Source organism: Neophocaena asiaeorientalis, unplaced genomic scaffold (assembly GCF_003031525.2).
Source record: "Neophocaena asiaeorientalis asiaeorientalis breed wild unplaced genomic scaffold, Neophocaena_asiaeorientalis_V1.1 scaffold828, whole genome shotgun sequence".
NCBI classification, from domain to species: domain Eukaryota; kingdom Metazoa; phylum Chordata; class Mammalia; order Artiodactyla; family Phocoenidae; genus Neophocaena; species Neophocaena asiaeorientalis.
The window spans coordinates 2,179,145-2,191,372 of NW_020175443.1; the positions used below are offsets into that span (position 1 = coordinate 2,179,145).

A 12,228-nucleotide genomic window follows, 5' to 3' on the forward strand; every position below is an offset into this window, starting at 1 on the left:
CTAGCTCTCCATCTCTTTGCTTCCCTCTACATTTCCTGGCCATCCCCAACCTCTCCAGCACCTCTTTTTGTAGTCTCAAGTCCATCCTACGAGGCTTTTGATTCCATCATGCCACCAAAATTGCTTTTGCTTTTGTAAGGTCACTACATTTGCTAAAATCAGTGGTGAACTCTTAAATTTCCTCTCACATGACTTACCAAGAAGCATTAGACAGCCCATCATTCCCTTCTTCAAGGAGCCCTTTCTTCTCCCAGCATCAAGGTTACCATCCTCTCTGTTTCCCTTCCACCTCTTTGTCCCCTCTAACTCTCTTTGGTTGGTTCCTCCTCATCTAAGTATCCCACCCCCAGTCCTTGCACTGCCTCTCTGTCTACCTCCCAACCATGTCAACCTCATCCCATGATTCCCAAAGGTACACACCCAGCCCAGACCTCTTCCTGGACTGCTACACACGTGACATTCCACTCTGCGCCCAATAGACGTCACAACTCAGTATGCTCATAACCAAAGTCTAGACATTCCCCACCGACCTCCCTGCTGAGTGTTCCTCTCTCCAGTAAAGGAAGCTCCCATCCTTCCAGGGACTCGGGTCAGAAACCTGGGAGTCATCCTTGGTATCTTATTCCCTCACTCCCCGATTGCAATGCCAAATGCCAAAATTACGTTGATTCAACCTTCAAAATAGATTCAGACTCCAAGCTCTTCTCAGTACCTCCAGTTGCTACCACGCTGGTCCAGGCCATCATGTCTCCCCTGAATGACTCCAGGAGCCTCCTCACTCGTCTCCTGCTCCGAGCCTTGTCCTTAGTCAGTCTCTTCACACAGGCAGTCTGAGTAATCCAGTCATGTCACTCTTCGGCTCAGACCTCGGGCAGCTTCCCATCCTGCTTACAGTAAAAGCCAGAGTCCTTACTGTGGCCTATAGGCTAGTCACCTTTTTGTTTTACCTATCTTTGGATCTTTTCTTTTTCATTTCTGCCATCATAGTTTTAATTTCCAAGAGCTCTTTTTTGTTCTCTGAATAGTCCTTTTTTAAAAAAAATAACATCCTGGAGGCTCATAATTTTTTTGAGGTTAATGTAATGATTTATTTCTAAGGTTTTTGACTGCTCTGTTTCTTCTAAGCTCCTTTTTTCTGTGTGCTTTTGTTCACTGTCTCATGTTGTAGTCTTTCCTCAAATGTCAAGAGATCCTTTTATTGTCTGCTCATATTTAAGAGTTAATATTAGAAGCTTATATACCCATTCAATGTATGCATAGGGACTTGTAAGCTGAGGGTTTCCCTTTAGGCTTTTGAGGCAGAGACCAGATAGTTTCATTGGGGGATCTCCATCTGTCAGTATCTGAAGTCCTTTTCCCTTAGGTTGATCAGTTTTCCCCAGAGGAGAGGAGTCCTCCAAACTCCTTCTGGGGTAGATTGGGGCGGAGGCCGGGGGCGGTGGTTATAAGCTTGGCGGCAAGCAGAGGAGAGGGAATGTGGGTCTCACTGTTCGGTATGTAGACTCTTGGTTTAGGACTGTCTCCCGAGCTGTGCCTGGTGTTGGAGAGTCCAGTGCCCCTCAGGTTCAGCCTCTCCAGAGATAAGCCTGAGTCTCTGCCCGGGTGAATGATGGGATCCAAGGGCCTAACTGATTCTTACACACAGGCTTCCAAACAATCCTGTGTTTTCATTTCCACCCAGGGCTCCCCGCTTCCTGATACCTCTTGTTCCCATGCCTTTCTGGGGTTCATGCCACCAGCCCCTTGCCTCTTGACTCTCCTCCCACCGACACTTAGTTCTCCGCCTTCTTTCACCTGTTGATTCAGTTGCCACTCGCCTGCCTGCTTTCTGTCATCAAAAATTTGTTGGCATCTCTTGTTTGTTTGTTTTTTTGTTTTCTGCAGTATGCGGGCCTCTCACTGTTGTGGTCTTTCCCGTTGCGGAGCCCAGGCTCCAGACGCACAGGCTCAGCGGCCATGGCTCACAGGCCTAGCCACTCCACGGCATGTGGGATCTTCCTGGACCGGGGCACGAACCCATGTCCCCTGCATTAGCAGATGGACTCTCAACCACTGCACCACCAGGGGAGCCCTGGTTATCTATTTTAAATATAGCAGTCAATCCCAAATTCCCAGTTTGTTCTTCTCCCCCAGCCTTCCCCCCTGGTAACCATAAGTTCATTCTCTGAGTCTGTGAGCCTGTTTCTGTTTATAGATAAGTTCATTTGTATCTTTTTTTTTTTTTTTTTTTTAGATTCTGCGTATGAGTGATATCATATGCTATTTGTCTTTCTCTGTCTGACTTACTTCACTTAGTATGGTAATCTCCAGGTCCATCCATGTTGCTACAAATGGCATTATTTCATTCTTTTTTATGGCTGAGTTATATTCCATTGTATATTTATGTACCACACCTTCTTAATCCATTCATCTGTCATTGGACATTTAGGTTACTTCCATGTCTTGGCTATTGCTTTTTTTGTTTTTTAAAATATTTATTGAGGCTGCGAAGGGTCTTAGTTGCGGCATGCTGGATCTTTGTTGCGGCATGCAGGCTTTTAGTTGCAGCATGTGGAATCTAATTCCCCAACCAGGGATCAAACCTAGGCCCCCTGCATTGGGAGCATGGAGCCCTACCCACTGGACCACCAGGAAGTCCCATGTCTTGGCTGTTGTAAATAGTGCTGCAATAAACATTGGGAGGCGAATTTCTCTATGTATATTTTTGCCAGCCAGTTTTTTAAAACCTGTGAGTGGGTGAGGATGAAGGACATGTTAATAACCTACAGAACCATGAAAAGAAATTTGGAGTGACTGACAGGCCAGAGTTCCTGAGTTACCAGTCTTCTTGACCATGCCTGTTAGCATCAGCACAGTCTCACTGCCCTGCTGCTTTCTTTCTTAATAGCTTTTTCCCTTCTTATTCTCTCTTCTCTTTTGCTCTTGTTATAACTCCCCTAGTCAGATTTCAGTTAAACTAATATATTCTGTTAAGTCCTAGGAATACCATTAGGCATTTGCTTATTTTATAACTTTTAATCTCCTGGGTATGTAAATGAGAAGTGTAGCTACTATCTTTTACTAATCAAATATATTTTTTAGTCTGGTGAATGAAAAAAATTGAGAATGTTAATTCTCAACTCACTTATGGTATTTGAAAAGTCAGATTTTTTTTACTTTCACCTCTTTAATTGGTAAGATCTAGAGTATAAAATTTTTTAGCCTCATTTCTAGTTTAAGTAGTTCTAATGTTTTGATCTGAAAAAGTTGAATATGTCTATTTTTAATCTATTTTGGTGTTATCAAATAATGAACCACACTTTTCTATGAGAAAACAATGGCCATATGAAACGGTGATTTGGGAATAGATATCAGCTCCAACATTGTCAGTTATGTCTCTGGTTTTTTTTTTCATTGCCCTAGGTTTTACTATGAGCAAAGAATTCTGCAGAAGGTCTTTGAAGAATGGAAAGAAGAGTGGTGGGTTTCCCATCGAGAGTGGAAACTCCGTGTTCGAGCTGACTGTCACTATAGGTAGGATTTCATGTTACATTACTTTAATTTTACTGATACACGTTATCAAATAATTACTTGTTGGCATGTTTCTGGTCAGAAGGATAGAAATTTTTTTTCTGGTTTTATTGAGATATAATTGACATATATTAATTACTGTGAGTTTCAGGTGTACAGAATAAAGGTTTGACTTACATATTATGAAATGATTACCACAATAAGTTTAGCTAATGTTTATCATCTCATATAGATACAGTAAAAAGAAAAGGGGAGGGCTTCCCTGGTGGCACAGTGGTTGGGAGTCCGCCTGCCGATGCAGGGGACACGGGTTTGTGCCCCGGTCCGGGAGGATCCCACATGCCGCGGAGTGGCTGGGCCCGTGAGCCACGGCCGCTGAGCCTGCGCATCCGGAGCCTGTGCTCCGCAGCGGGAGAGGCCGCAACGGTGAGGGGCCCGCGTACCGCAAAAAAAAAAGAAAAGGGGAAAAAAAAGAAAAAAATTTTCTCCTTGTAATGAGAACTTCTAGGATTTACTGTCTTAACAACTTTCATATATATCATACAGCAGTGGTAACTATAGTCATCATGTTGTACATTACATCCCTAGAACCTCTTTGTCTCATAACTGGAAGTTTGTACCTTTTGACTGCCTCCCCCAACCCACCTGGCCTCTGGTAACCACAAATCTGATCTTTTTCTGAGTTTTTTTTTTTTTTTTTAAGATTCCACATATAAGTAAGATCATATAGTATTTGTCTTTCTCTGTCTGATATATTTCACTTAGCCTAATGCCCTCAAGGCCCATCCATGTTGTCGCAAATGGCAGGGTTTCCTCTTTTTTTTTTTTTGCGGTACGTGGGCCTCTCACTGTTGTGGCCTCTCCCGTTCCGGAGCACAGGCTTTGGACGCACAGGCTCAGCGGCCATGGCTCACGGGCCCAGCCACTCCGCGGCATGTGGGATCCTCCCAAACCCGGGCACGAACTCGTGTCCCCTGCATCGGCAGGCGGATTCTTAACCACTGCGCCACCAGGGAAGCCCCCTCTTTTTTTTTAATGTATATGTTTTTATGGGGTTTCCTCATTTTTTAATGACTGAGTAAATTCCATTGTATATAGATACCACAACTTTACCCATTCATCCACCTTTGGACACTTAGGTTGTTTCCCTGTCGTGGCTATTGTAAATAGTGCTGCTGTGAACATGGTGGTGCAGATATCTTTTCAAGTTAGTGTTTTTGTTTCCTTTGGATATATTCCCAGAAGTGGGATTGCTGGATTGTCTGGTAGTTCTATTTTTAATTTTTTAAAGATCCTGCATACTGTTTTCCTTGGTGGCTATACCAATTTTACAATCCTACCAACAGTCCACAAGGTTCCCTTTTCTCCATATCCTCACCAGCGTTTGTTCTCTCTTGTCTTTTTTTTGTCTTTTTTATGTCTTATTTTTTGGAGACCTAATTTCCTACTTTTCCTTTTTTTAATTGAGGTAAAATTGGTTTATAACATTATATAAATTTAGGTGCACATTATAATTCTATTTTGTCTTTTTGACGATGGCCATTTTAACAGGTGTGCGGTGATTTTGATCTCATTGTGATTTTGATTTATATTTTCCTAATGACTAGTAGTGTTGAGCATCTTTTCATGTACCTGTTGGCCATTTGTATATCTCCTTTGGAAAAATGTCTGTTTAGGTCCTTTGCCCACTTCTAAATTGGATTATTTGGTTTTTTTTGCTATTGGGTAATATGAGTTCTTCATATATTTTGGATATTAATTCCTTATCAGTTATATGGGTTGCAAATATTTTTTTCCCATTTTGTAGGTTGTCATTGTCACTTTGTTGGCTGCGTCTTTTGCTGTGCATAAGTCTTTTGGTTTGCTGTAGTCCCACTTGTTTATTTTTTATTTTGTTGCTTGTGCTTTAAGTGTCATATCCAAAAAAATCATTGCTAAGACTTATGTGAAGGAGCTTTTTTCCTATATTTTCTTCTAGGAATTTCATGGTTTCAGGTCTTGCATTTAAGTCTTTAATCCATTTCTAGTTAATGAGTGGTGTTAGATATGAATCTAGTTTCATTGTTTTACATGTGAATATCCAGTTTTCCCAGCACCATTAATTGAAGAGACGCTGTCTTTTTTCCATTGAATATTCTTGGCTCCCTTGCCAAATATTAGGTGACGGTATATACTTGGGTTAATTTTGGGGCTCTCAACTCTATTCCATGAGTCTCTTTGTCTGTTTTTATTCCAGTGCCATAATATACTATAGCTTGAAAACAGGAAGTGTGATGCCTCCTGCTTTGTTCTTTCTCTGGATTGCTTTGACTGTTTGGGGTCTTTTGTGGTTCCACATAAATTTTAGGATTGTTTTTTCTACTTTTGTAAACATGCCATTGGAATCTTGATAGGGATTGCATTGAGTCTATAGTTGGCTTTTGGTAGTACTAACATTTTAACAGTATTTTTCCAGTTCATGAACATGGAATACCTTTCCATTTATTTGTCTTCTTTGATTTCTTTCATTAATGTCTTGTAGTTCTCAGAGTAGAGACCTTTCACCTCCTTGGTTAAATTTATTCCTAAGCATTTTGTTATTTTTGATGCTATTGTAAATGAGATTGATTTATTGCTTTTTCAGATAATTTGTTGTTACTGTATAGAATTGCTACTTAGCTTTTTACGTTAATTTTATATCCTATGATTTTACTGAGTTCATTGATTAGATCTAACAATTTTTGGTTGAATCTCTAGGAGTTTCTGTATGTAAAATCATGGCATCTGCAAATAAAGACAGTTTTACTTCTTCCTTTCCAATTCCAATGCCTTTTCTTTCTTTTTCTTTTTCTTTTTTTTTTTTTTTTTTTCTTTCCAATTCCAATTCCTTTTTTTTTTTTTTTTTTTTTTTTTTTTTTTTTTTTTTTTTTTTGCCCAATTGCTCTGGCTAGGACTCCCAGTACTATGTTAAGTAGGAGTGGTGAGAGTGGGCACCTTTGTCCTGTTCCTGATTTTAGAGAAAAAGCTTTCAGCCTTTCTCCATTGAGCATGATGTTACCTGTGGGCTTATCATATGTGGCCTTTATTATATTGAGATACTGATCATCATATGATTCTTTTCTTTCATTCTGCTATGTAAGGTATCACATTGATTGAGTTTGTGGAGGTTGGACCATCCTTGCAACGAGAAGAGTTTTGGATTATTTTCTGTATTTTTTCAAATTCTTTTTAGAGTAAGCAAGATCAAAGTCCTAAATTAAGCCCAAGCACACAATACTGTGTGCATGTGAGCACATATACACAGAGATACCCCTCTAATTCAAGTAATCATTATGTAATGATCATGCTAATGATTTGAATATGTTTTTCTCACTGACTCTCACTTCTGTACAATTTCTAATTCTGTGTTTTAAAATAATAAAGTTGTTTTAATTTGTATTGATTGGGAGAAAATATATGCCCAATATAGAACATTAAGAAAACAGAAAAAACTTTAAAAATTTATTTTTTTAGCAGTAGAGAGAAGAAACTCTTAATCTTTGACATTTGTATTCCCAAAGATAAGTGGAAGAAAAAGTAAAAATTGGGAATTACATCACATACATATTTTTATACATCTTATTTTGCGGTACACGGGCCTCTCACTGTTGTGGCCTCTCCCGTTGCGGAGCACAGGCTCCGGACGCGCAGGCTCAGCGGCCATGGCTCATGGGCCTAGCCGCTCCGCGGCATGTGGGATCTTCCCGGACTGGGGCATGAAACCGTGTCCCCTGCATCAGCAGGCGGACTCTCAACCACTGTGCTACCAGGGAAGCCCTATACCTTTTTTAAAGTAAAAACTTAGTATGTCTTATACATTGTGTCTTTTTCAAATGGTATTCACTCATTATAATCATGTCTTTAAGCTCTTTGGGGCAGGGTTTCTGATTTATGGATATTTCAGATATCCATAAATACAGACATCGCTGAATCGTTCTAAGAAGCTGACAGAGTATGAAATCAAGTTTTAGGAAATGGGATAGTGAAGATATGGAGGGACTGACAGTCTTTTTTTTTTTTTTTGGGTGCTTTTTGGTTCTTTGCTATGCGCGGCTTTCTCTAGTTGCAGCGAGGAGGGGCTACTCTTCCTTGCGGTGCAGGCTTCTCATTGCAGTGGATTCTCTTGTTGCAGAGCGTGGGCTTCAGTAGTTGTGGCTTGCGGGCTCTGGAGCACAGGCTCAGTAGTTGTGGCGCACAGGCTTAGTTGCTCTGTGGCATGTGGGATCTTCCTGGACCAGGGCTCGAACTTGTGTTCCCTGCATTGGCAGGTGGATTCTTAACCATTGCGCCACCAGGGAAGCCCTGGGACTGACAGACTTAATGTATATAATGTATGTATTGAGACAGAAAAGACAAAGGAGAACATTGACTGTGTTTTAGTGCAAAGGAGAGGTTATGTTTTACATGGTGTGGATGATTGAGATATGACTGTCATTCCAAATGCCACAGCTTTGTGGGTGCTGAAGGTGAAGTTATTCTAGGATAATTCACACCTTTCTTCCTTGGTAATAATATAAGGTGTGGAGAACGACCCTCCAATTTTAGCTTAGGATATAGATTGGCTTTTTTGTGTCAGAAGTGTTCCTGTTAATTTCTCTTAAGTACAGAACGGACTGGGTATGTCGGATTAGGAGTTGTTTTGTTTTAAAGAAATGCTATTTGCTTTTTTGGCTCCTCAGATATTACTTGTATAACCTGATGTTCCAAACCTGGAAGACCTACGTGCATCAGCAGCGGGAGATGAGGAACAGATACCTGAGAGCCGAGGATCATGGTGAGAAAAGGAAGTACACGTCTAAAGAAAATCCCTCCGTTTATTTGTCTTGTTTTTCCTTTATTAAGATTTTGTTTTTTAAGAGCAGTTTTAGGTTCACAGCAAAGTTGAGGGGAAGGTAGTAATTGCCCATACACCCACTCCCCAACACATACATAGCCTCTCCCATTATCAGCATCCTGCATCAGTGTGGTACATTTGTTACAGCTGGTGAACTTATACTGACACATCATAATCACTCAAAGTCCATAGTTTACATTAGGGTGTATTTTCTTTGGTGAGGTGTCGATTAAGTTCTTTTGCCCATTTTTAATTGGACCGTTTGTTTTCTTGTTGAGTTTTAAGAGTTCTTTGTATATTTTGGGTAATAATCCTTTGTCAGATGTGTCTTTTGCAAATATTTTCTTCCACTCTGTGGCTTGTCTTCTCATTCTCTTGACATTGTCTTCTGCAGAGCAGAAGTTTTTAATTTTAATGAAGTCCAGCTTATCAATCTTTTCTTTCATGGATGGTGCCTTTGGTGTTGTATCTAAAAAGTCATCACCATATCCAGGGTCATCTAGGTTTTCTCTTACTTTATCATCTAGAAGTTTTATAGTTTTGTGTTTTACATTTAGGTCTGTGATCCATTTTGAGTTAATTTTTATGAAGGGTGTAAGGTCTGTGTCTTTTTTGCATGTGGATGTCCAGTTGTTCCTATACCATTTGTTAAAAAGACTATCTTTGCTCCATTGTATTCCTTTGCTCCTTTGTCAAAGATAAGTTGACTATATTTATGTGGGTCTGTTGCCAGGCTCTCTGCTGTGTTCCACTGATCTGTCACTTCTTTTGTCAATATCACACTGTTTTGGTTACTGTAGCTTTATAGTAATTCTTCAACTCAGGTCGTGTCAGTCCTCCAGCCTCTTTCTTTAATATTGTGTTGGGTATTCCAGGTCTTTTGCCTCCATATAAATGTTATAATCATTTTGTGATATCCACAGGATAACTTGCTGGGATTTTGGTTGGGGTTGCATTGACTCTATAAATCAGGTTGGAAAGAACTGACATCTTGACAATATTGAGTCTTCCTATCCTGAACATGGACTCTCCCCGTTTATTTAGTTCTTCTTTTATGTCTTTCATCACAGTTTTGTAGTTTCCTCACACAGATTTCACATATGTTTTGTTAGATTTGTACCTAAATATTTCATTTTTTTGAGTGCTACTGTGAATGGTGGTGTATTTTTAATTTTAAATTCCACTTGTTCATTGCTGGTATATAGGAAATCAGTTGACTTTTGTATATTAACCTTGCATCCTGCAGCCTTGCTATGAATTGCTTATTAGTTCCAGGAGTTTTTTGTCAATTCTTTTTGGCTTCTTTACATAGACAGTCATGTCATTTGCAAACAAAGACAGTTTTATTTCTTCCTTCCCAATCTGTATACCTTTTATTGCTTTTGTCTAGTTGCATTAGCTAGAACTTCTAATATGATGTTGAAAGGGAGTGAGAGGGGTCTTCCTTGCCTTATACTTGATCAGTGGAAAAGCTTTTGAGTTTCTCCCCATTAAGCTCAGAAGCTGTTGTGAAGGATGAGTACATTGTCTCTGAGAGAGAATAACTCCAAGTCAAAGGGAAGACTTGTTCGATTCCCTTTCCTGTTTTCTAGCATGTGTGATCTCTGAGCAGGAACTCCTGTGTGATCATATCCCTATGGTTTTCTCTATATGGCGTGGTTTGGGCACCTACCACTCACTTAAGCATGATTTGTGTGAACTGGCTGTTCCTGCCCTGCTGGTGCAGTGTTGCGGCTGTGTTTCTCTCGCAGCACTTGGGACTGTTGTCTGTCTTGCTGCCATGTGTCACATTGCAGTGCTTACTTCTGGTCTTCTTTGTCCAGGTTGTCCCTTAGTGATCTTGTGGACAGTTTAGCTCTGGTCAGTGTCTGATTCCTCGAGTTGAACCCAGAAACCCATGTGGGGAGCCTAAGGGGAAAAAGGCACTAACTTTCAAAATGATAATGCAGCCTGCTGTTTCTCATAGCCATTTCACATGAATGCCCTATAGGCACCTCAAACTCAGCAAGTCCCCAGTACAGCTTGTCCACTGCTCCCCGTTTAGACCTGCTCTTCCTACTTTTCCTAGCTAAGCAAGAAACCTTACTTACGAATGGCTTCGTCGTAACAGCATTTAGTTATCTTCTCTTAAAACATGCCTCCCTGAGGTGTCCCTTGCACTCATCTTTTCTTTGCCAATGCCTGAGATTAAGCCTCATCTCTTTCCCCAGAATATTATAAGTACCTCTTCTTTTATCTCCTTGGATTCATTTTCTTCTTTTTATAGATAATCTCGTTTACTCTTTGCAAACATACCTTGAAGGGAAGCACCATTTTGCAGATGAGGAACTGGTGTGAGGTTACTTAGCTCAGTGACAAGGTCAGTACTCAGGCCCAGCTTATCTTACTCAGGAGCCTAAACTCTAAGCTACAGCACCATACTAGTCCTTGTTGCCCGAGATGTGCTGATTCATGGGGTCTGAGGTGGGCCCAGAGAAGCTGCATGTTAAATTCTTTTTCATATTTTGACTTGACTTGTCAACAACTATGAAATATAAAGTATAGCTCTAGTCATCCTGACCACATTTTGGAGAATGTCCTCAAAATGTTTTACATAATTTTATTTCCTCCTTTGTGTTCTAAAAAGAAAAGAAACTTATGTCGTCAGTGATGACTTTCATAATGAAAATGGAATTTACCACAAAAGGAGACCTATGGACTTTTGTGCCTCCCATATTTAGTAAATTCTCTTTCCTCCAGGATCATTACTGGTCCTTCTTATTCTGTTTCTCAAACAGATACAGATAGTATCCTTTCCTTTTGTCTTGCTTATTCTACTTTACAATTATTGTTTCAAACAGCAAATTTTATAACATGACTTCTTTAACTTTATATTATGGAAATTTAAAAATATCTACAAAATGGAAAGGTAGAATAATGAACTTCCGTGTACCCATCATCCAGCTTCCAATAATTATCGACTCACATATATCCATATCCACATTCACTTCTCTGCTTCCTCTGTTATTTCATGTGTAAATATTGCAGAATATAACTTTTAAAAAAAGGACTTTTAAAATAAAAGATTTCTGAACAGTGCAGTACACTGATTTTCCTTTAAAAGTTTTGTAAATGTTATCACTTATATAACCATTCTTCACATCCTGCATCCTTATTAATTTTGTAGAGCTTCACAAGTTTTCCAGCAGAGGGCACTAGAAGACTGGAGGAATTTAGATATTCAAAGGAGGGGTGTCAGAGCTTTTGAACTTTTGTCTTAACCCAGAGTGATCCATCTCCCCCAGCCCCATTTTGAAAATCTCTTTGGTGCCATCTAGATGCAAAACAAAAGATGCGACAGGCCTGGAAGTCCTGGTTGATCTACGTGGTTTTTCGTAGGACCAAAATTCGGATGCAGACCACTGCCCTGGAGTTTAGACAGCGGAGTACTTTGTGGTGAGTGTGCTCCATTGCCCTACAGATGAGCAGCGTTCACTTTACCTCAGCTTTGCTTTATGCTACTGGAAAACCAGCATAAAAACCCACCTTAAAACAATGTTTTGGGGATTTCCCTGGTAGTCCAGTGGTTAAGAATCTGTCTTCCAATGCAGGGGACGTGGGTTTGATCCCTGGTTGGGGAACTAAGATCCCACATTCAGCGGGGCAACTAAAACCACATGCTCTGGAGCCTGCGTGCCACAACTAGACAGAAGCTCGCGCGCCGCAACTAAGACCCAATCAGCCAAATAAATATTTTTTAAAAAACCCAAAAACAATGTTTTGAACATAATTGATACCTAATAAATATTTATTGATAACTTGTTCAACATTGAGATCAGGTTTTCACCAAATCGTAAGTAACACTAATTGAGTACTTACTAGAAAAC

The 12,228-nt window shown here is 40.1% G+C and overlaps 1 protein-coding gene across 5 annotated transcripts in view; it reads left to right on the forward strand.

Annotated features, from left to right (window-relative positions):
- SFI1 (SFI1 centrin binding protein) overlaps positions 1-12,228 on the forward strand; it is a 79,231-nt gene that overhangs the window by 22,934 nt on the left and 44,069 nt on the right. For all 5 annotated transcript variants that reach the window (XM_024767970.1, XM_024767971.1, XM_024767972.1 and 2 more), the window contains 3 exons: positions 3,403-3,513; positions 8,208-8,302; positions 11,680-11,797. In XM_024767970.1, the coding sequence (XP_024623738.1) occupies positions 3,403-3,513; positions 8,208-8,302; positions 11,680-11,797 (324 nt within the window). The remainder of the gene's footprint in view (positions 1-3,402; positions 3,514-8,207; positions 8,303-11,679; positions 11,798-12,228) is intronic.